Source organism: Vitis vinifera, chromosome 15 (genome assembly GCF_030704535.1).
Source record: "Vitis vinifera cultivar Pinot Noir 40024 chromosome 15, ASM3070453v1".
In the NCBI taxonomy this organism is placed as follows: domain Eukaryota; kingdom Viridiplantae; phylum Streptophyta; class Magnoliopsida; order Vitales; family Vitaceae; genus Vitis; species Vitis vinifera.
Window position 1 is genome coordinate 18,956,754 of NC_081819.1, and position 23,854 is coordinate 18,980,607.

The 23,854-nt window shown below is 36.9% G+C and overlaps 5 protein-coding genes across 8 annotated transcripts; 3 read left to right on the forward strand and 2 right to left on the reverse strand.

Annotated features, from left to right (window-relative positions):
- Positions 1 to 72: 72 nt before the first annotated feature.
- On the reverse strand, positions 73 to 4,455 carry LOC100242152 (growth-regulating factor 3). 4 transcript variants are annotated; one of them, XM_019225619.2, is made up of 4 exons: positions 4,330 to 4,455; positions 3,606 to 3,866; positions 2,325 to 3,062; positions 73 to 752 (listed from the first exon to the last, which is right to left on the reverse strand). In XM_019225619.2, exons 2-4 carry the CDS (start codon positions 3,712 to 3,714, stop codon positions 391 to 393), a joined length of 1,209 nt encoding a protein of 402 aa, XP_019081164.1. In that variant the 5' UTR covers positions 3,715 to 3,866; positions 4,330 to 4,455; the 3' UTR covers positions 73 to 390. The 4 variants fall into 4 exon arrangements, with proteins under 4 accessions (XP_019081164.1, XP_010661582.1, XP_010661583.1 ...); XM_010663280.3 differs by having other exon boundaries at positions 3,967 to 4,349; XM_010663281.3 differs by lacking the exon at positions 4,330 to 4,455 and adding an exon at positions 3,988 to 4,322.
- Positions 4,456 to 5,772: 1,317 nt separating this feature from the next.
- LOC100243647 (fasciclin-like arabinogalactan protein 10) lies at positions 5,773 to 7,356 on the forward strand. The gene has a single exon (XM_002270390.5). It carries the CDS (start codon positions 5,841 to 5,843, stop codon positions 7,089 to 7,091), a length of 1,251 nt encoding a protein of 416 aa, XP_002270426.2. The 5' UTR covers positions 5,773 to 5,840; the 3' UTR covers positions 7,092 to 7,356.
- A 4,634-nt stretch (positions 7,357 to 11,990) lies between these two features.
- On the forward strand, positions 11,991 to 18,114 carry LOC100254117 (uncharacterized). The gene is made up of 7 exons (XM_002270306.4): positions 11,991 to 12,356; positions 13,129 to 13,577; positions 15,428 to 15,542; positions 16,051 to 16,722; positions 17,040 to 17,117; positions 17,418 to 17,528; positions 17,769 to 18,114. The coding sequence occupies exons 1-7, from the start codon at positions 12,048 to 12,050 to the stop codon at positions 18,039 to 18,041; spliced, it is 2,007 nt and encodes a 668-aa protein (XP_002270342.1). The 5' UTR covers positions 11,991 to 12,047; the 3' UTR covers positions 18,042 to 18,114.
- Positions 18,115 to 18,442: 328 nt separating this feature from the next.
- On the reverse strand, positions 18,443 to 20,298 carry LOC100259238 (uncharacterized). The gene is made up of 4 exons (XM_002270270.4): positions 19,977 to 20,298; positions 19,324 to 19,560; positions 19,023 to 19,240; positions 18,443 to 18,885 (listed from the first exon to the last, which is right to left on the reverse strand). The coding sequence occupies exons 1-4, from the start codon at positions 20,124 to 20,126 to the stop codon at positions 18,666 to 18,668; spliced, it is 825 nt and encodes a 274-aa protein (XP_002270306.1). The 5' UTR covers positions 20,127 to 20,298; the 3' UTR covers positions 18,443 to 18,665.
- A 648-nt stretch (positions 20,299 to 20,946) lies between these two features.
- On the forward strand, positions 20,947 to 23,797 carry LOC100247290 (peptidyl-prolyl cis-trans isomerase CYP18-1). Its single transcript, XM_002274547.4, has 5 exons — positions 20,947 to 21,057; positions 21,152 to 21,226; positions 22,222 to 22,383; positions 22,864 to 23,022; positions 23,517 to 23,797. Exons 1-5 carry the CDS (start codon positions 21,055 to 21,057, stop codon positions 23,598 to 23,600), a joined length of 483 nt encoding a protein of 160 aa, XP_002274583.1. The 5' UTR covers positions 20,947 to 21,054; the 3' UTR covers positions 23,601 to 23,797.
- Positions 23,798 to 23,854: the final 57 nt, after the last annotated feature.

Below are 23,854 nucleotides of genomic sequence, written 5' to 3' on the forward strand. Positions count from 1 at the left end.
AGAAGCTTTTGATAAACACAGCCAGCAGAAGTCAAAAGAAAGAGCATGAATCACCTTTCGAAAAAGGGTGTGTGAAGCAAAATGAAGCTGAGGCTCATATAGAAGGAAGCAATGGCATATATATACAAAACAAACATGAGATTTAAGCAGAACAAAATCAACATTTTCAAAGGATATATAGTGCCCACAAAAATGTCTTTCCCCATTAAAAGAACCAAAAAAAAATATGAAAGAAACCCTATTTTCCATGTTCAGGACAACCCCATCAGAAACTGGTCTCAGAACCAAGGGTAAAACCAAGAAGGGGGGCAAAAGGAAAATACCAAGGAGGTTCAGTATTCCACTCAGCATATTATGGCAAGAGCCCAACATCTATGAAAGGTTACTAGTTTAATTGGTGATTGTGGTTTCGCTGCTGCTGCTGGCAGTAGGACTTTCTCCGTCATGGGATATTGTTTGGGGATTTGCTGGGATTGAGATGGAGAGATTGGTGTTCAAATTTATGGAAATGCGAGTTTTGTTGGGTATGGTAGGGGGACGGCAATTACTATGAATGGCAGCTGAAACTGCAACTGATTGAGAGACTCCAACATGTTTTTTGGCACCTCTGTGCATGTGCCGGACACAATATTTCTGATCAGGCACAACATCCCTGCTACATCGCCATTTCTTCCCATCTGTTCTTCTGCATCTCCCCGGTTCAGGTTCTGCATAGTTTCTGTAATCGAAGCATGAGCTACTGCAACCCATAACTGGAAACAATAACAAGCAGCAAACAAACCCCATTACTCATTCTCACAAGAACCCAACATCACAAATGAAATCAGTTAAAAAGAGCTCTACTATTCAACTTAAATTCTCACTAAGAAATCTAACAGACAACATCAGAAAGAAATATCTGAATGTCCCAACTGGTTGTCGGAGGGACAGGAAAGAGGAGAGATCTTTTAATATCATCACAATTCAACCCATAAGTCTTAAATTTCAAAATTCCGTTCTTTGCAGAAAAATATGGAGCATAAAAGTGGGTAGGGAAAGCACCTCAAATCTCTTCCAAAGATTTATAGAAAGCAAGAGAGAACAGAGAAAATGAAATTAGCACATGCACATTAGTGACAACCAAGCATATTACTCGATTAGTATGAATAATGGGTGTCAAAGCAGAAGAATCCAAACATATAAATTTGACATCATTTAAATACAACAATCATTCTTAAAATAAATGTTATGGACTAAGGAGTCAACCATTCCAATTGTGAATGTATGGTTCATCAACCATATACCCTGCCAATCCAAATTTAAAATCAAAACCTAAATTCTATGCTAAATAAGCATGATTTTAAAAACTTGTGTATTGAGTTATAACTAGAAGTTTACAGAGCATATTCAAACAACACAGAATATTTGGTGCAAAGACCCATTAGGTCCATGGACACCAACCCTAACTTGTATCTGTTTTAAGAAACCTCAGGTAGTAATTATCAGACCTATTGGCGACAGACAGTCTGCTCTTGCAAACAAAATTAAGGCTCAAAGCCGCAGAAATAGCGTACATACTACCTGCCAAGTAATTACTTCTCAGACTCCACGCGTGCAAGTAGTGCAACAGCCAAAATTACAACATGGTGGTGGTATAGGCTACAAAAAAATTCCTTATTTTGGTTGGCTATGTAAATTTCCTATGCTTTTCAAGTCTTAGTCAAGCCTGAAATAGCGCTTTTCTGTGCACTGTACTCATACAATTTTTACAAAAAAAAATCAGCATTTATTTTATATCATAAAATCAATGATCAAAATCTCTTAACAGGACCCAAAATGCATAAACAAAAGCATATAACTTGATCATGATGCAAGGTTATCTGTTTGGACAAAAATCATTTTGATCTTCCAGTACAAAATATTCAATCAACCAAAACAATGGACTTCCACTAGAGCGTAACTAACTAAAATGCATCACTTCTACAAGGTAAGAAAATAAAATTCCAGTTTACCTTTTAGCATTCCATGACCAATCATTTCAGGAAAAGAAAGCCAGGAAGATATGCTAAAAACATATTCACTGAAAAGATAAAATGACATCCTCAACGAGGTAAGATCATCGAAGATCAAGATATCCCTTCAAATGGTAAAGGGAGATCAGGTTATTCCTACCATGCCATCTTCTGATGACTAAAACAACCCCTCAAGACCTTGAAAATTGTTCTTCAAACATACGGTGTGAAGAGTGTGTGTGTGTGTGCACGCGTGCGTATGCATATTTGTGTTTGCGTGTCTGTGAGTGAAACTTTGAAATGAGAATCGCTCTTCAGTCTTACTGGTCTCACCTTGAAGAACACTCTTAGGGGAGAAGTCCAATCCTGGAGACACATTACTACCAACATTATTGTCGTTTCCATTGTTTCTGCTTCTGTTGATGTTGTCACTGGCACGGTTGCGACCATTTTCCTCATCCATGTTATCAGTTCTTTTCCTTTTGCTGTTGTTGTTGGAGGTGGTGGAAACAGCCATGTTCATAATGGTGGTAAAGTCTTTGCTGTCATTAGCATTGTCACTGCTTTCATTCTTGGTAATGGCTGCTAAGGCCAATGACGTAGTGTTGAAGTTTTTGTTGCCATTAAAGTAGTTCCTTTCTTTGTCGCTAATGGCAGCGGCAGTGGTAGCAGAGGTCTGTTTATTTCCACTAAAATTGGTCTCTCTTTGATTATTGTTGTTGTTGGTGGTGGTGGTGGTGGTGGCAGTGTTATTGCCAGTGCTGGTATTATTGGAAGAGGGGGCCATGAGTTGAAGACTTAGGGGGACTGCAATGGTGAGATCGGTTTTTGAATTCTCGGACTCCATACTCGAATTGAAGGTTGGTCTTGTAACATGAGAAGCAATTGCAGGAGCTTCCACAGGCTTTCTTGAACGCTGGCGGCCACGGTGCATGTGCCGCTCACAGTACTTCTGGTCTGGAACCACATCCTTACTGCACCTCCATTTCTTCCCATCTGTTCTCCTACACCTTCCTGGTTCAGGATCCATGACGTTCCTATAATCAAATCCCTGAGGACTGAAACCTATGACTGAATAGAAAAGGGAAGGCAAATCAAATTTCTGAACCAATTCAGTAGAATCAAACTGGAATCAATCTATTGATGTAAAAAATAAAATAAAATAAAATAAAACTCATCTTAAATTTAAAGACTTACAAATGTAATCTGATCCCAAAAGCAGAACCCAGGAAAAAGAATATCAAATAAATCCAGAGTAACAAAGCTTAGTCATCCTACTTGGCTAAAACCCTTCTCAAATTCCAAGAGTCATGAACATAAACCCATTTTTCAAAATACAAAACCACAACAAATTTTCTCAAATAAATGCACAGAAGCAGACACAAATAAAACTAATTAGTATAAAATCATCTCAAAACACAAAATTAGATATCATGGCTTCTCAGATAAATTCCCAGAAAAAAAATCGAACTCAATCTAATAAACATAAATCAATATCAAATTTCAACCCAAAAACCCAAAAACAACAAAAAAGACGCGACCCTAACCGGCTAAAATCATTCTTTAAAAAAAAATAAGCCAGAAGACTTACAAAAACCTCGCAATTTGACTTACAACTTGGATATTGCTTATAAATCCCACCGTCAGTGGACCCAAAAGAGCTTGCCACACTCTTCCAAATTGGAAGAACAAGATGAACAGGAACAGGGAGACCAGCTACCATGTACTTCGAAATGAGAGATTGCTGCTCAAGCTCACGCAACTGTGCAGGCGTGAACCCAGACTTTCCTTGCTTGATCACAGTGCTCTGCCCAGACCCAACACCAATCCCAAGACCAAGCTTAATCGATGGTGATGCCGTGTCCCAGCTCGTCCCTGCAAACCCGCCAAAAAAAAAAAAAAATCAAATCAAATCAAATCAAACGAACGAATACTCACAAACAATCAAGACCCACGGAGAGCCAAAATAGAGAACCCGAGTCTCCAGAAGCAATACACCGAAGCGGTTGTGCCTCCATTCTCGCATGGGTCTCAGGAACAGACTAAAAACCAAAGCTACTGTCGTTTTATAGAAAGATAGTATGCGTTTGAGAGAGAGAGAGAGTGGGTTGCAGCTGCAGAAACATCAAAAACAGATCTGAAACCACTGAGAGAGAGAGAGAACGAGGGGAACTATAAAGAAGGAGAGAGTGACAAGCGAAATGAAACTGATATTGCAAAAGTGTTTTTCAAAAGTGTTTTTGAAAAGCAAAAAAACAAAAAACACACTCAAATGAGACTGGTCATTTCTAGAGCGAGAAAACAGTCTAGGCAGAGATTAAAGTGTGTGATGTCGGACCTCTCTGACACGCCCCTCAGCCTTTTCGGCAGTCTCGGCAGGCGAAATTCAGATGAAATGCGTGCTCCCCTCTTTCACTTTCCTCCCCTCTGCTCATCCGTGGCTCACACGGCGCTCTGAGGTGGCGAGTGGCACTTGTTCTTCACGCGTCTTGTCAGTGTGCTTGTCTGGCATGATCTGACACGTCACCCCCTTCAGTTACGTGGGCCCCGATTATCTACCATGCATTAGGTGGAGCCCTGTTTCGGACTGCCACTGACAGGTGCGCTACTGTTGCGTCAGAAAAGTGTCTGCTTCTGACCCCCTGTTTAACGCTTCTCTCTGACGGGTTGGGCCGAAGATGAACCCAAGCCCAAGCCTAAAACCGTGCTGGGGTTCAGTTGGGCAATGCTTCCTTCGAGCCCCGGCCCAAACTTTCCACACAAGACCAGCCGACTTGTGCTGAACCTGAAAATCAGCCCATTTTTAACGTTGTTTACAATAGTGCACGTGTAAAGACAGAAATAGCCCAAAAAGAAAAGAAAATGAGTCCAAAAGACTTGCACTATAAGACTAATGAGATATGTTATGTAATTTTTATATATGCTCTGAAAACATATTGCCATGCCACGTCAGATTTCAAAGCTACACTAAGAAGGTAAGAGAGCTGATGGTCAATGAATATGAAAACTTGTCTCTTTAACTTCCAAGTTAACATGCTCTTACTATTATCCTCATGTTCCAGTTTTGTAACAAGTCAGCAAGTGATGATCTATCTGGCTTTGGTCCAGCCGAGCATTCGAGCTCAATGAGCTGTAATTCTATAAGCCAGCTAAGTCCCATCATCTTTCAAAGGTGAAAATAATTTATAAACTGAATAAGTTATTTAATTGATTTGTCCACAAAGACACAGGCAAGATTAATAATTCCTCTATAAATTTAAGAAGCATATGGGCGGTTGACGAATCTAGGACAACTCATGTTGAAATATTATTCTCGGTGTATAGCAGGCCTCAAATCTAGAGCCCAATTCTATTCATTCTAATCCTGCAGAATTGGGCCTACTTTAATTAGGCCCAAAAGGCAAAAGTCAAAGCACCAGGTCAAAGACTCAAAGGCAGCAAAACAATCATCGTATTCTGTAAGCACGAAGTTACATAAACCAGGGTTGGTTTGAGCCTGGACGCATGAGTTAACAACCGTTATTAAACCCAAGTAACCGTTACTTGAAAATCAAGCCGTTAAGTTGTAAAAAAACATAAAAAGGTGAGGGGCATCATCGTAATTTAACGTAAAAGGAATGGTGTATGCCAATGCCAGAGTGCCACTGAGTCACCTACCTTTAGATTTCCAGCTGTGACAAAAAAATGCTGCTTCTCACATGGCCCCTCCAACCGCTAACTATGGTTAACTTTACTCCACTGCTGTAACCATAGTTACCCCCAAATCTCTCTTTTAACTCCTATGTCCTTCTCCCATTTCTTCACTCTCTCTCCCTCACCCACAGCTCTGCCAAGTTGCTAACGTCCACCATGGGTGCATTACACCTCCTCGTCTTGGCTCTCTCCACGCTCGCCGTTTCCGTCAGAGCTCACAATATTACCGATATGCTCTCTCCCTTCCCGGAGTACAGCCTCTACAACAGCTACCTCAGCCAAACTAAGCTTGCCGACGAGATCAACAGTCGCCAAACACTCACCTGCCTTGTCCTCAACAATGCCGCTATGTCTGCGCTGGCCGGGAAACACCCCCTCTCCGTCATCAAAAAGGCTCTCATGCTCCTCGTGGTTTTGGACTACTACGACGGCAAAAAGCTCCACGAAATCTCCGATGGCACCACTCTTTCCACCACTCTCTACCAAACCACCGGTAATGCTCCTGGTAATCTTGGTTTTGTAAACATTACAGATCTGAAAGGTGGCAAGGTCGGTTTCGGCTCGGCGGCTCCCGGCTCCAAGCTTGACTCGAGTTACACGAAGAGTGTTAAGCAGATCCCGTACAATATCTCGGTTCTTGAGATCAGCGCGCCGATCATTGCGCCGGGGCTTCTGACGGCTCCGGCTCCGTCGGCTTCTGATGTGAACATTACGGGTTTGCTTGAGAAAGCTGGATGCAAGACGTTTGCGTCGTTGCTTGTGTCGACTGGTGTGATCAAGATCTATGAGTCAGCGGTGGAGAAAGGTTTAACTGTTTTCGCGCCTAATGATGAGGCTTTCAAAGCTGATGGTGTGCCTGATCTGACCAAGCTCACCAATGCTGAGCTGGTGACGCTTTTGCAGTATCATGCTGTCGCTGCATACAGTCCGATAGGGTCGTTGAAGACTAGCAAAGATCCGATCAGCACGCTTGCAACTAGCGGCGCAGGGAAGTACGATCTGACAGTGTCCACCGCCGGAGATTCCGTTACCCTGAAGACCGGCGTGGACTCGTCCAGAGTAGCCGACACCGTGCTTGACGCTACGCCACTCTGCCTCTTCACCGTTGACAACTTACTCCTCCCGACCGAGTTGTTCGGAAAATCTCCATCTCCGGCACCTGCACCGGAACCAGTGTCATCCCCCTCCCCAACTCCAGCGGTCTCTCCAAGCCCGTCACCAGCTGCCGAAGCACCTACACCCGTCTCCTCCCCTCCAGCTCCACCGATGGAGTCGCCGGAAGGCTCTCCGTCAGATGCCCCTGCTGAATCAGAAAACAGCACGACGGACAAATCGGCCGTCGACGTCACCGCTCCGGCAGTGTTGAAACTACTCGCCACGGTCATTTTCACGGTTCTGTTGTCCTGAATAGTAATTTCCTTGGATTGTTAATTTATTTCACTTTATTTTTCCACGGTTTTCCCTTTTTCTTACTTTCAGCTTGGGTAGAGAGTTTTTTGTTCTTTTGTTTTTAATTTATTTTCAACAATATTTATGGTTGGGGTGGGGTGCAGCGATGAAGCTGCGCATTTTAGCAGCACAGGGCAGTGGAAATGATAGTGAGGACAGTGGACACAGGGGTTGTTGATTGTATTTGTTCAGCTTTTTTTCTATGAGAAACATGTTGTTATTATCGGGTGTTTCGCACTGTATTATTTTAATCCAAAATTTTCTTGGATATAGCCATGATGGGTGGAAACCAAGGGCGTGGATTGCAGGATCTGACAGGAGCCATGTGATGGCATGTGGACCACCGTTTTCCCCACTCGCATTCAGTGGCAGCCATCTATGGATTAAACAGCGTTCATTTTCTCCGCGTAGCCACTTATTTTGGCCAGTGATAATGGCTTCTTCTTTCTTTTAAAAAAAAAAATTGTCGGTGAGGACAGAGAATGCCCAAAGATTCTTGTCTTTAAAATGTGGTGTTATGCTTATAAATAGAAATTAAAACCATGAATGGTCTAGATTGGAGGAGACCTCCAAATCATGTATTAACGAGAAGTCACTGGAACCTTCCCGAACAAAAGACCTCAATTGAAACGGACGAGTTTGTGAGAAAACTAAATAAAATCAGAGTGTGGAGGTGGAGTCCAGTTATTATTACCTGGCATTTATTAGGTTTTGGCCTCTCCCTCTGGTTTTTGCTATGTGGTCCACCTAATAACACTGGGTGATGAATCGAGGTGTTCTTGATTTGGAACATACAAGCTGGGCCAACTGAAAATAAATTTGCTCACATCCATCCAAAATATTTATATTTATTAGGAAATTGTTAGGTCACGGATTTATGGTCAAATCCAACCATGAATTAAGCTACAATATATAAGATCAAGATAGAAAATAAATGGACTCAAGGTATTATTCAATAAGATGAAAGTAGGGTACCAAATGATAAGATCAAATTGCATACATGTGATTATTTTTATTTTTCAATGGGTGCCAAATAATAAAATCTAAGTTATTCAACTATAGTGTAAATACATTGATTAAGGTATAAATAAATGATACCAAAATAAATAAATTCAATTGGACCAAAATATAAATGAGGTACAAAATATTTTTTTTGTTTTGATAAATAAAGAGTTTAAATTGAATTAAGAAGAGCTATCAAAAGAGCCGTTGCAACAGTGAACTAGAAACAAATCTCCTTTGACCATCAAGATCTGAATAAAGGAAAAATAAAATAATGTCTTAAACAAGTACCCGATCATTCAAAAAAAACTTATTAAAATCGATAGATAATCATCTATAAACAATTTAAACTCTCACTAAAGATATTAAATAAAATCCTTTTTGACCTATGCAAATAAAAAAACTTCATTATCGAATATAATTTTGTTTCTTATCTTCCGAAACCATTCAGAATAAACACGAAAAGTTTGTTCTTCAAACCTTCTTATGTTTTTTGTCCACAAAAAAGCTATATCACTCCGATAGAGTCTTTGTAATTTATGAAGATAACGCCTAAGATATCCAAAAAGTATAAAAAGTAATTCTCATAAAACCCTTATTTTTTCACAACGAAGAGGATATGATCATTGTGATATTAAGTATAATGAACCTTACTAATGTGAGGAGGCTATGAGTTGGAACCCATTAGTAAAAATAGAATTCTATGATTTTGAAAACAAAATCTACCCATTGTTTTGGATCACCGACAAGGTATAAAAAAGATATATAAATTTAAACTCCTTCATTAAATATGAAAAAATCCCTCAAAACTATTGACCTAATTGGCTTGGTTTCAACCACAGAACCTTGTTGACCCTCAAAATTCTATAAAACCCATTTCCCAAACATTAAAAAAAACAGAGACTTGGACATGGGAATATTCCAAAAGGAATAAGCAATTCATCTGCATATAAATAGATATGACCAATGACAAAACTCTGTTTGTATGATAATGGTGTCTGGCTTTGCCACAGTTGGATCCCACTACCAGGATCATGGTAGGGCATATCTCAAAGTGTGTGGTGTGTAATGGATATTTGGGTTTATCTTCAAGTCAAATTTCGAAATAGAGTTACTAGAAACCATCAAGTGCAGCTTCAAATTCAAGGAAAATGCTAAGCTAGTTCCTAGAAAAAGAAGTGGAGCTTCAAATTCAAGGAAAATGTTAGAAATGTCGTATCTATAAAACAAAATATTCGATGGTGGAATATGGGTACAAACTTAACTCCATTCACCACTACGACACGAACCCACATATTTTTCATGGATTTTGATTGATTATTAACGAGTTTTTGTTGATGTCGAGTCAACTGGATTCAGATCCGTCCAATTTCATTGGAGTTTGATGAACTTTTTCCCTACACAGAAGGATGGTCGGGGCATGCCCCTCTAAAGCTTAAGTCATAAATCAACGAGGATAACTCTAATTATTTTTAGGGAGAAAATGAGTGTATGTGTATACCTTGTTCGTGCTTCTTAAGGGGTTTATATAGAGTTGATAGCACTGTTATTATCTTTCTTGTAATGATGATTGCCCGGCAAAAATCGAGCCTTGATAGGACAATCAATGTCGTTATTGTGGCGCATATTGGGCAATCACATCTAGTAAGGGCGACTAATTGGTGTCATTTGTTGACCGTCATGCCAAAATCTCGAATTGTGTAGCTGACTGTCCTTTTAGTTTGTCAATGTTTGAGATTGTGTGTAACAATTAATTAACATTGACTTTTGGATGTAAATGACGTCTAGTCCGCCGCTTAGACGTCAGGCGTTTAGGCTGTCACTCAAACATCAGGCATCTAGTCCGACGCTCAAACATCAGGCATCTAAACTGACGCTCAAATATCAGGTGCGGTTGACCACGTATGACATAAATCTTGAAGACTTAACTGGATTGATTTACCTGTTTGACAGATCCAGCTAGTTTGGTCTGTCCATTCCGTCTGACATTGTGGAAGAAGGAAAATTTCTCACTTCTGGTGCCAAATGAAACTTATCTTGGTTTAGACAAAGTGATCCCAGATGGGTTATATGTTTGCCTTAGTCAACCAAAGAGTCTTGAGTCTGAGAATGACACATGGAGGGAAGCCCCGCAATTTTGATCAACACATATAACCTGTTTAATAAACAAATAATTTTTGAATCAATATGCATAATATGAATTCAACCATTTAATAATTTTATTATTAACTTAATTATATATTTAAATTATTTAATTCATATTTGATTCATTTTAAATTTGCTTTTAAATAAATATGTTAATTAAATTATAAACATGTTTTATCGAAAAATTAATCATATAAACATATATAAACCTAACTCGATTAAGATGACTTGATTATTAAATAAATAATACGACGTATTATTTCTTTAATAATTAAGTAATATTTAAGTATATGTTTTTTATACAATTATTATTCAGTTGGGTTTAAGTTGAGTTATATAATAAAATACCTAAACTTTGACACAACATGAAACACACGATCCACCAACACGAATTGTCACCATATTACAAATGAATAGAATTAAGATATAAAGATGCAAATAAATAAAATTAAGATATAAATAATAAAACCTACAAATGGATAAGTTTACTTTGGTTTAGTGTTTTTTTTTTCTTTCAGTTTCTCAATTTGACGGTGGCATTGGCTGTGTGATGAATCAGATGGGAACTGGAAAGGGGTAATTTGGATTGAGGCCGAATTTGGGATTTTACTTCAAAAAATAAAATAAAATAAAATTGCAAGGCAAAATAATTTAAAAATAAATAAAAAATGCCAACTCGTTTATTTTAAATAAAATTTATTTTAATACAAATTTAAAATATTTAAAATTCGGTGACAATAATTACCCAGTGAACTCTCCGTCTGAAAGTCCTATACAATCTATCCTATACAATATTTGCTTTCTTAAAACAGAAAAAATAAAGCATGCTTGTTGAGTATTTTTGAAAACGGTTTAAAATATAATTTTTGACAACAGTTTTTGAAAATAATTCTTTAATCTTTAGTAAAACAAAAATCGATTTAGAAACATAAATATTTTTAAATATATTTTAAAAATAATTTTTATATCTAATATTTTATTTTTTATCATTCAAAAAGATGTTTTATACTATTCCGTCACAGTCTTTTTAGTTTATATTAATTATTTGTTAAAAATAAAAATGTATTTTATTTTATTTTAAAAAATATAATTTGAAACACTAAAAGAAAGAATAACTTGTTGGAAAAAGTATTGTAATTTTTATATAATATATAAGAAGTTTTTTAGACTTTCTTAGGTTGATAATGATTTTTAAATATTATCTTTTCAAATTTGGAGTATTATCAAATTTTTACTATCTTAAATTTTAAATTTTTAAAAGTAATTACTTAATATTTTGATAAATGCACGTTTTAACCCTTATGAGTTCATAATTTTATCAAAATTTTCCCTTGAAAATGATAAATAAAAAGGGTAGGGATGGTATATAATAAAACCTCGGTAAAATATTTAAAAAAAATATTTTTAAGAGAATCATAATATTTTTTTTAGAAAATATTATAAGTGAATTTTTATTTTTTTTAAATTTTACTAAATATTTTATTTTTTTTAAATACTTTTTATGATAAAAGCATTTTTTTAATGATTAAAAGTAATAGTAATTTTACTAATTTATATATAAATTAAAATGATTCTTTGAAATTTATCTAAAAATGATAATCACTTTTAAAATTTATTTAAAAAAATTTTAATTAATTTTTTTAAAATAAAATTGGAAATGATTTTTAAAGAGGAATTTAAAGCGACGTCGTTTAAATTCTATTCATCTAGGCAACTACTCGAGAGTCAAGAGGCAAAAAAGCAAAGCATAGCCGCAAGGGGACGTCGATGGCAATGGCGAAGGGCAATCAACAGCAAGAGAAACGACACCGTTCCATCTTCGACCTTCCTACAACCTTCTTGTACTCCTGTCGTCTCCTTCCTTCTTCTTCTTCTTCGTCGTATTCTGCAAATCTTTTTTCAGAAACGAAGGCTGCGTCTCCAAGCTCAACTCTCGAAACCCTAGACGAGTCCAAGAAGTTGGAGCACAGTGCTAATACTTCTCTGTCCAGATGGTCCTGCAACACCTGCAAGTCCGAGTTCGACTCCCTCCAAGACCAACGCTCCCATTTCAAATCCGATGTTCATCGGTTCAATGTAAGAACTCTGCGTTTCTGTCCCCAAATTTTGATTTTTGCCATCATAACAATGGAAAAGTCTAGGTTTAGATGCGTTTTCAATAATGGACGGTGGCGCTCTCGTTCTCCTATTGCTCAATTGAGCTCATTGGCTGCAATGTTTCCTGTAAAATCTTATAATTTGACTAAGATTTTGTTTATAAAACCAGGGGCTCATGCGTGCAACACTCGGAATGGAAAGCAAAAATTGGAATTTTGGAATTGTGAAATTATGTTCAATTATTTAGATTTATGATGGTGAATTGTAAAGTTTTTGTCTTCGTTGATCCTGAATTCGAAAATCATTTTTTTTTTTTTTTTATAGATTTTGATGCTTTATTTATTTTATTTTTGCTAAAGCTTCTGTCTTTTTGTAATGAATGAAAAACCATGATACACTGTTCTTATTTATTCAAATATCTGAATGAAAAAACTGATATATCTATCGCTCTTTTGGGCATGTTTTGTAAGATAGTTGCAAAGTTTAAGAGTTGAACTGATTTTATTCTATCAGAAGTGTCAGTCCCAGAAGTTGCACTGAATTACTGTATTGTCAGAGAAGCAAGTCTGAGACTGTGTAACGAGAGTGTCATTGTTCTTACATTTATTAAGAACATTTAACTATTATGTGTAAGCTAGGTCCATCTTGAAGTTTTAGATAAAAAAATTTCCTGTTTCTGACCAAGCAAACAGTTTCATTGTTGTTTCCCCAATCATTTTCATTGCATTTATTTGTTAATATATTTTCTCAGGTAAAGTTGAGCATCGCCGGAAAGGGTATTGTGAAAGAGGAAGACTTTGATGAGCTAACTGCAGATACTTTGTTCAAAGACTATGATATATCGAGTATATCAGGATCAGAAGATGAAGTTGACAAGAGATGTTGGGCCCAGAATGACATGCACAAGGGTTCAGATGACAATGTTAAACGAAAGCTATTTATTCAGCTTCAGACAGGGGAGAAAGTTTCACTTTGGAAGTGTTTAGTTTTGGATGAATCTGAAAATATTTCATATGAGAACGACCCTGGTTGTTGCATGCCATGTTTGAAAGAGAGTGATGTGATTGAGAAGTTGAAAACTGTGATCCACGAGCCTAGGGATAATACCCATTTGAGGGTTGTGTTGCTTGCTAGTGGTGGGCATTTTGCTGGCTGTGTCTTTGATGGTAACTCTGTTGTGGCTCACAGAACATTCCACAGGTTAGTGTTCCTCTTTACTTGATTCAATCATCCAAATAAGGGTAATGGAGATAAAAAGGTGAACTGTATCACCATCAACTTTATCACCATCTGATTTTTCTTCATTTCCAGTGGTCATCGCAGGGTAATAGTGTAATACCTCCTGTTATTTAGTATTCCTAAATTTAGCACTATACCACTGATTTTCCATTTTCTAGAGTTGACTGGGTTTCTTTTCTGCCTTTTTTTTTCTTTTCCTAATGAAGTCACTGATATACGTAGTTGGGTATCTTTTAATGAAGGACCTTCAGTGGTCATTGGCAACATCATATGCAATTCTGTGATCGAGATGTTAGACCTGTGTATAATTTCATGATTTATGCGTTACCAATACCAAGTGATAGATAATATTTAGAATTGTTATAATAATTTCTTCTTAATTATTTATTTATTCTTTTGATCCTTATGATATCTTTCATCCTTATTTTTCAATTATCTAGTCTTATCCAAATGCGCAGGAATTTGAACTGATACCCAGAAAAGTAGATAGGTCTGAATTTGAACATGATTCTATCTACTACCTTGAGCTGACTTGGCACAATTGGGAATCACAACCACAGCATTGGGATTTGGAGTCTGTTAAGTTTGCCTTGGACCTAGTGGGGATAGCATTTCCTAAAATTGATTTAATGTTGAGCAGTCCAATCATTTGAACACACACATATACATGTAGTATGGCATCCATCTTCCTTTAACAACATTGAGGAACTACCAAATCTGGTCAAACTATCGTCAATTATATTCATATTGACATTGGCTACCTCCAAGAGGATTAGGTCTTCTGATCAAAAAAAAAAAAAAAGAGGATTAGGTCTTGAAATAGTACATCTTGACATTGGCTACTTACAAGAGGATCAAGTCTTGATCTGTGTGCTATTTCACTCTTTCAGGGATGTTTGCTTACAATTTAATTGTCTCATGCAGCAAGTGAGAGAGTAGTGAGAAAATATTCTTCAAAAAGAAAAGAAATCTGGTTATGTTATATTGGAACTTGGTCATATGGTAGTTCCTAACTAGGATTATGTATTGATGGTCCATCTTTGTGCTTAGTTGGGAACTTCTTCTTCTTTTTAAAAGCGAGTCTGAATTGGGTGACTATGTTTTACCAAATTACAAGGCGTGCTAAATTGATTTCACAGTCACCTTTGGGTGGCTTGCTTTCTCTCTCCTAAAAGCAGTAGCTTACAGGTCAGACCCAGAAATAAATGACATATTTTTCCCATTCTCTGTGCAATAGCAATATTGGTAGAGTAAACGGGTTTTCCGCTTGTGTAACTATGATGAAAGTGAAAGAATATTTTAATTTTTTAATGGAAGAAAAATCCAAAAATGTCATTTTAAAAGTTAAGATATAGAGCTTTTGAAGATCTCTTTACTTGTTTGCAATCATACAAACAACGGATGTACTGTTAATCAGTTTCCAACAGTTGTTTCATGCACAATTTTACAGATCAAAATTTATACTTCATTACATATATTATATATCCAATTTTGGCCCATGAAATTGCTTCTAACTAATCTATCAAAACTAAACAAAAGAATATAAAGAGAGAATCCTCAAACCTGTATGGTTTGTAGTTAACTTCATGCCCACTAGTTCTAATTGTGGTGCTCTATGTAGAGGTGGCCAAAATCATATAATGTTTTTCATTATAGTAGGTATGCGTTATCATCTTTTCAAGTGTTTATCTTTGCGTGGAAGTGAATAGAATTTATTCAAGCCTGACTTCAATTGCCAATTTTGAAAAATTATTGGATGCATCTGATGTTTTCTCTTTGGGTATGGGTCAACTTTTTTTGTTATCATGTAGATATGTCGTAAGGGCCAAGGCTGGTAAAAAGCAGTCATCAAAAGATGCAGGTGGCAGGGCTGCACATTCTGCTGGAGCTTCACTTCGCAGATATAACGAACTCGCTCTGAAGAAGGTATTCAATATTTGGTGGTTCAACTTGTTTGCAATAGACTTGTCAAACTATTTACTTTTGTTGTTTCATGAATAATTTCATTTTGATTTTTAGCAGGTATGCCTGTTTGTGAATGAAATTTAGATGTTCTACTGAATTAACCTAATTGTAGTTTGGTGATAATTATCACATGAGGAAAGATATGGTCTAATACTTCAAAAACGCTTCAGTTCACCTCGCAGGCCCCCATTTCCACTTACATTTGTTCTCACACTGTCATGCTAGCATGTATTTGCTTAAACTGCTAAAATATGTATGGATACATCTGCTGTTGAATGTGCGATATTCTACTGAGACATTATCATGTCTATACCATTTATTTTCCATTATGTTAACAATAGCCATCTTTTACAATTACCTTAGTTGTACAGCAGCAAATTTTTAAGTTTGGTACCATGTGTGTAATATTTAAATTAATTTTCCCGATCTTTTACTGCTGGCTTATTTATATATCTCACTAATATTCTAGGAAATTCAAGAATTACTTGCTTCTTGGAGGCCTTATTTTGAGGCTTCCTCCTGCATCTTCATTTATGCTCCTTCAAACAATCGTCAACTGCTTTTTAATGGGGAAAAGGCGTATTTCAGTAACCAGACTGCTGCTCGAAATGTTCCATTGACTGTTCGAAGGCCTACATTCAAGGAAGCCCAGCGTATATATAACCAATTGACACAAGTTGCCTATGATATGGATGAGACGGAATCTCCAGAAAGCATCAAAGATGATTCACTTTTAAGGTTAAGCACTATTAGCATCAACAGCCCAGAGTCCAGCAAGGTGGGCACAGAGGACAACTTGGAGAGAAGGGTAGCCACTGAAGCATGTTCAAGTAACAAAAAATCTGATGACATGCCCATATCAAGTGAGAGTGAGCATGAATTTACTGGTTCATCAACACCTTTACATGAAGCAGCAAAGTCTGGAGATTGTCATAAAGTCTTGGAACTCCTAGAGCAGGGTTTGGATCCTTGCATTATAGATGAAAGGGGGAGGACCCCATATATGCTGACAACTGAGAAGGAAGTCAGGAATACTTTTAGACGGTTCATGGCCTCCAACCTGGACAAGTGGGATTGGCATGCTGCAAGAGTGCCCAGTGCATTGACAAAGGAAATGGAGGAATCTCAAGCAGCTAAGCAGGTATAGCTGATATGCTTTTTAATGATTCATATATGAAGATTATCTTGGCATCTGAATTAGTTGCAAATGTCATGTTACTTTGTCATTTCTATATGTCCCTTGCATGCATAAAATTCTTGTTACTTGATGAGGTTTCAATAGGTTCTATCTGTACAAGTTATATACTTTTTGAGCCCTTGCTTTCTTAGATTGATATCCTTGTATTTATCTTCTCAATTGAGAGGTGCTTTTTCCATGGCTTCCTTGATTGTTATATTTGTTGATTAGTATTTTTTGTTGATTTTAAAATTGATGATAGGTCTTCTTTTCCTTATCAGGCAGATAAAGATGCAAAGAGGAAAGCAAGATCAAAAGAGCTGAAGAAACTGCGGAAAGCAAAAGAAAAGAAGGCTCAGGTGCACATTCTTCAGTCTTTGTCCTAATATTTTATCGTGTTGTTCATAGAAAGCTTCTGTTCTTATCAATAGTGACTTGCTGCTACTGGATTAGGCTATAGCTTTACCATGAATCTATTTTAAGAGAGAATTGTTTTAGTGTGAGTGAGTGATTTATTAACAAAAGTCAAAAAGGAGAATGTAACTTTTGATGATTATATCAATTAATATATCTTGTCTTCCAACATAATTCATTATTAGAGGGTCAAACTATATACTGCATTTCTCATTAATCTTATCACCTCTGTTTTTTATATGCAGGCTCAGGCTGCCTTAGCCCAGAATTCCTCAACAGTTTCAGAGAATCAAGGAGCTAAGCTGGTTTCAGTTCTCAAGGGACAGCCTCAATCTAGTAGCACCATATCCAGAGAGGTTAGATTTTTTTAATTTTAATTTTATTTATTTATTTTTGAGTAATGACCTTGCTGAGTGTGTTTCACCAATCTCTCACTTTATTTTGACTTTCTACTTTTAATGGGGAGCAAAGTTCTGCTTGAGCTAGTGCTTGCTCAGCTAATTGCCTCCCATGTTGTGATCATTTTGGATCTCAACTAAAATAAAGAATTTGAGGTCACCTTTAATTTGAGGTCAACTTTTTTGTTCTTCATTCAGGAGGAACTGAAGAGAGCAGCTACTGCTGAGAGGGAAAAGAGAGCAGCAGCTGCTGAGAGGAGAATAGCAGCAGCTGCATCCCTCAATGCTCAAGGGCCTGGTACAACCATTGGACCAAGTAGTTCACAACCAAAAAGTGGGATAGCATCTGACATAAACTGCTCCTACTGTTATGCATCATTAGCTGGTAAAATCCCGTTTCACAGGTATAATTACAAATATTGCAGCACAACATGCATGCATGTACACAAAGAGATACTTGAGGATGGATAAAAGAAAAAAACACTTCCAATATATGTACACATTTTTTATTTTTCAATTCATGGATTTTTCTCTTGGTGTTAAATCTACTTATTCCAAGGTGTTTAATTTAATCATGCATTTTTTTTTTTGTTTCATTTTCACATACAAATACTGCCGGCCTTGTTTGGAAAAAATCGTTCCACCAAACTCTCACATCGTCTCTGAACCTTAACTTTTATTAATAGTTTGGTTATTTATTGAGCTCATAACTTTCTTGTTTAGTTATAATATTTTCTTGATTGCTATGATGTTTGAAGGACATTTATCATTGGTTACTTCATGCATTGTTGGAATGGGCATGACTGTTCCTGTGATAACTTATTGCAACTAAAAAACTTATAAGTGATATGATGAGAACATGGGCAAAACTATATTGTAAATCCAGTTGTTGGACAACATTTTTATTGCTATATGATCTCCTTGTTATCTCCATCCAAAACACGATACATGAATATGTGTTTGTTACCTATAGACATGTTTACTATCCAGATGAATGATATGCCTGTCCTGTTAGACATGGAACTTGATTGGCTGATCAGCCCCAAGTACCATGAACCGGGTGTAGGTAAAAACTGAACCTAGTGAGTTCTATATCTATTGTGCTGGATCCTCTTCCCTTTGTGCCTCTGCCTGTTGTACCTCTGCCCCTTTTAGTTGTTTAACCTCTCCATCCTCTAGCCTTTTGATTTGCCTTCCAATGATCAGCATAGCAGTATAGCTTGAACAGAACCCAATACTATCGATGATGATCTGCAACAGTGAAATGGGGTGCTGATCCTTTGCCCCATCTGCCAAGTTCCTCATCAAAATCCCACTGAGAAATACACAAGATCAAGTTATAATGACACAATTTGCATATACATAGTTATTCCAGGCTCTGTTTCTGTAAGGTTTTGAACAAAAACATTCATTAACAAATTGGAACCCTAGGGTAAAAAGAAGAGGTCCAACCTGTAGATTGCAGCAAAAATATCAGGCACCACTCCGACCAATGACCCTACCAGGTAAGCACTGTACTTGATGTTGGTGGCACTAGCAATATAGTTGAACATTCGGTATGGAAATGGTGAAATTCTAATGAAGACAACAGTACAAAACTGTCGAAACCAATTTCCTTGGAAGGCTAGTCTTACAATGGAAGCGTCTTTTGGAATTCTAAACCACAATCTCTGATCAAAACAAAACAACGAATCAATATATGTTACTTGTATGATGAGAGAGTGACATGAAATAGAAACAGAGCAGTACTGACTCGGATCTTAGAGCGGAAGGGATAAGCAATGAAATATGGTAATGTCACGCCCACAGCTATCCCAGGTATGATTATTAGGAACCCCAGCTCATACCCAAAAACAATTCCGGCAATCCACAAGGATGGCGTAGATTCCAGAAGAGCAGCAGGGAACAATGCCAAAGAAGCAAATATCGCCGCTGCTAGCTCTAAAGGACTGAAATTTACCGCAAGCCATTTGATAAGTGGGTTTACATTCTGCAAACGATAATGGACGAATGGCTATTGCTTCCTGGACACGAACGAAGGAACATGTTTGAAGCAATTTACTTATCTCTCTTGAATCCTTCTCGATAGATGCAGGTATTCAAGAATGTATCTTGCAAAGAAGTACTTGTATTTATCCATGAAATTTTCAAAGCAATCTTGTAAATAAAAAAAGTATAAATGTTGGAGAAATTTACTTTTCTTGAATGATAAGAGTACTCGAGAATGGATCATATACAGAAAAGAAACGTATTTCCATTAATTTTTTTTTCAGAGGCAATCGATCATTCTCATTTCTTGAAAAGATTTTCAACAGAGAAAATATTTAGGAGCGAGAAATCGTTTTCCATTTTTTTGTTTTTCCTCCATTTTCCCGGGAACCAAACAAAAGAAGAAGGGTGGATTACCTTGGAAAAGGATATGAGGGCAGACCATTTGATGACGAGGAAGAGCAAAAGGGCGACGAAAGTGAGGAGCGATATTGGACCACCAGCAGGAGTATCTGGAACTGGTAGGTTTTGGATGCACAGAATCTTGGTGCACTCGGGGCCCACCATCGTGGGGGCCGTCTTCTACCAATCTCCCGTAGGGTCCGAAATCGGGCATGGGCTCCTCGTCCATTTCAGTCTTCGTCTGCTAAACGGCGTCGTATCAATCTTCTGTTTTCGACTCGTTGGAAAGCTCCGTGGAATGGTGGAATGAAATTTGGTTACTCCGTGGGCTCGTTCATGGTGGGACCCACCTATTTATAAATAAATAAATTATGGTCGATGCTATTTTTGTAATTTCCCATCATTATTTCAATTTTATTCTTTCTTTTGGTTATTTCTCTTTTATAAAAAAAATGCTAAAAATTTAACAAGATTTGGGCTGTTTGATGTTGGAAAGATGAGGAAAAATATATCAAAAAGAAAATAGAGGGAATAAAGAGGAAAAATATAGAATTAGAGGATGTTCGTATTGTAATTTACTTTTGAGTTTTATTCATTTATTTATAATTTATTATAAATTTTTAATTGAATAGAAAAAAGTTAAAATGTTTAATTTTTTTCTAAATAAAAAATAATATATTGACTTTTTTTTTTTTTTAATGTTTAATACAAATAAAATATTATAAAAGTAAATAATTTAATGTTTTACGTTATTATTTAATTTTAAATTCTATTTAAAATTAAGTAAAAAATTAAATAAAAGACATTTAAATAGCAACTTTTCCATGAAAAAAATCCTTTCATGTTGGTAAGAAAAAGTTTGATCTATAGAAAACATCGGTGAAAGATAAAAAAAATTCCAATATGAATGAATAATTATTTTTATTTTATTTTTAATTAATTTAATTCAAAAATGAAATTTTGAGTTGTAGAGAATCTTATTTACACGAAAGTTATAGAAATGTTGGAAAATTTGTATATATATATTACAAGAACATGAAATAGTACCCCCTGTTTCTAATAACCTACGGTTCTCAGCGGCACGCAAGAGAAAATGGTTTGTTTAGTTTTCATTGTGGCATTTCATCGAACACCTTTTCTCTCACGAATCGAAGCTTGGAATTCACGGGTCATTCACTTTCTTTTTGCAGTCGGTGACTCTGCATACCAACCTCGGTGACATCAAATGCGAGATCTCTTGCGACGAGGTCTCTAAAACGGCCGAGGTTAGCACTCGTTACCCCAGTAGACTCAAGCCTTTGGAATGTGTGGTTAACTCTGTGTAAACTCGAAAATCATGTATTGGTTGTGTTTGGGAACATACCCAAATTTAGTTTTGATTTCAGTCGTGCCTTCTGTTGGTGGGCTTGAATTGGAGTAGGGCTTTAATGCAAGCGTGTTGATGGAAGAGGAATCTTTTTGCCTTGGCACACATATTGAAAGGGGCAGCATCATCGATGAAAAGGATCAAGCCTCCTACCCACATGATAAAAATTTTACCCCTGTTTCTAGATTATAGCAGAGAAAAATGTGATTGAAACCCTTACAAGGAAAGAGATTCGCAAAGGAATATTTTTGTATGGCAAGCTTAGATTGGACTATAGATCAATTCACCACCGTATATAGATTCATAAACCAGTGCAATATCAGCTTTGTTTAGCCTGTGAGCTCTGTTTTGGTGTTTGAATGAAAGTTGGATTGATGCAGCTTCCTAGAAGCATAAATTCTTCTAACCTCTAGTAGCCCCTTTTTTTTTATAATCCCAACTATTCCTTTTAATTTATGAGTTATTTCTGTTTCTTTGCTTGCCACCAAGGCACCAACACAAATGAAATTGGTTTTCTTAGCCACTGCCTAACCACGGAGATGAAATTATACACATATATTTTTTTTATTTGTGCTGCTCGTGAACTATGTTTACTGAAATTGCTTACTGGTGTTTTCTAGTATTGTGTTCTAAACTGGGTTTATTTTTAGAAATACACATCGATTTGACCATCACTTTTGTTCAGGAATGAGTATTTATGTTTATGATGCATGTGACTGATTGTTTTTAATTATATTCTATCAACTTTTGAATGGATTTTGGAGTATTAGCCAAGAGGTTGTTATTATTGTAATTTTTGTTAGATTGTTAGAGTCTGTTCTTTTGAGCCTGTGTTGTTATTGTTTTTGTGACAATATGCTGTGTTCTAATAGTTTTGTGCTTTTATTTGGATAGAATTTTTTGGCACTCTGTGCTAGTGGCTATTATGATGGAACCATATTTCATCGAAATATTAAAGGTTTTATGATCCAAGGTGGAGACCCAACAGGTACAGGCAAAGGGGGGACCAGCATATGGGGAAAGAAGTTCAATGATGAGATACGAGAGTCTCTCAAGGTAATTTAATATAATGCATGAAGAATTCTCAGACTATAATTATCTTCTTTTACTAATCAGAATGTGTGTATATATATATATATATGCCTTCCCAAGAAGGCAAAGGTGGGAATAGTTTGATCTACCAATTGAAATTTCAGGCTCAAGCTGGGCACAGGCCTCTTTCTATGGTTGGGGTGTCCATCCCCCTTCATTTTCTCTTTTTTGCTGGCTGCAAATTAGAACGGCCCGAAAAATAATTCTCCTAAAGTAGTCCGTGTATACTAAGACTATCATGCTTCTAAGACTGTTTACAAATTATCAAATCCATATTATGCTGGGTGGAGCTTGATTCTGCTTGGCTGATCCACAGGCATAGTTCTTGTTATGTCTTAAATGGCCAAATTTTCATAATATGCTCTATTGGGTAATTGTAGGCTAGAAACATTTTATTCTAATCATGATACCAATGGCTGCCCTTTTCTCCCTTCTTTTTTCCAGCACAATGCAAGGGGAATATTATCAATGGCTAATAGTGGCCCCAATACTAATGGAAGCCAGTTCTTCATAACGTATGCTAAGCAGCCACATTTGAATGGATTGTACACTGTGTTTGGAAGAGTGATTCATGGATTTGAAGTCCTTGATATCATGGAGAAGGTACATTTCTGTGCTCTTAAGGTCAATTATCCGTTTCTTTTGTGGTTGAGAATCACTGTGCCTCTGTGTGTGTGTGGTTGAGGGGGGTGGGGTGAGAGGAATAATGGGTGACTTAAAGGAAACCAAGGGTGTAAATTTGGTTTTCACACCTTGAAGAGTAGGAACTTGGTATCTCTTTATATGGGAGCTGATTGTGAAAAAATCCCTTGTTTATGGGTGGCTTCCAAATGGGATGATGTTGGATTTTTTTTTAAATGATGAGCGTGTTTTAGATTGGTGGGCAGGATATTTTGAGGGGGGCATAGTCGATTATAGCACCAGAAAAGAAGACATAGAATAGGTGCTTTCTCAAATGCTGCCTAAAATTTTCTGAATGAGTTGATTTCTGCAAAGCGTTCTTACCATACAGGGCTCTATGCAAGCTGCTCGTTTCTGTTGAACCTTTTTTTTTTTAATCAAATATACTGTTAAATAATGTTTTTTGGTTTGTGCAGACTCAAACTGGAGCTGGGGATCGGCCTCTTGCAGAGATCAGGCTCAATCGAGTGACAATACATGCTAATCCACTTGCTGGCTAGGTTTAGTTCACTGCATTTCTGGGTTGTAAGCATGTGAACCAGGGTGGTCTCAGAACCTCTGTATCTATAATCCAGTGATTTTAGGACCAAACTCCTGGCTACAGGCTCTCTGTAATTTTCCTTTTTCCTCTTTGAAATATGCAGCTGAAAACATGAAAACCAAAAAAGAAAGAAGGAAAATTATATTATTGTGATCACTAGCAGAATTATGTGTATGGCAGCAGTTTTGTTTCTTACCAGGGAGAATTTGAAGA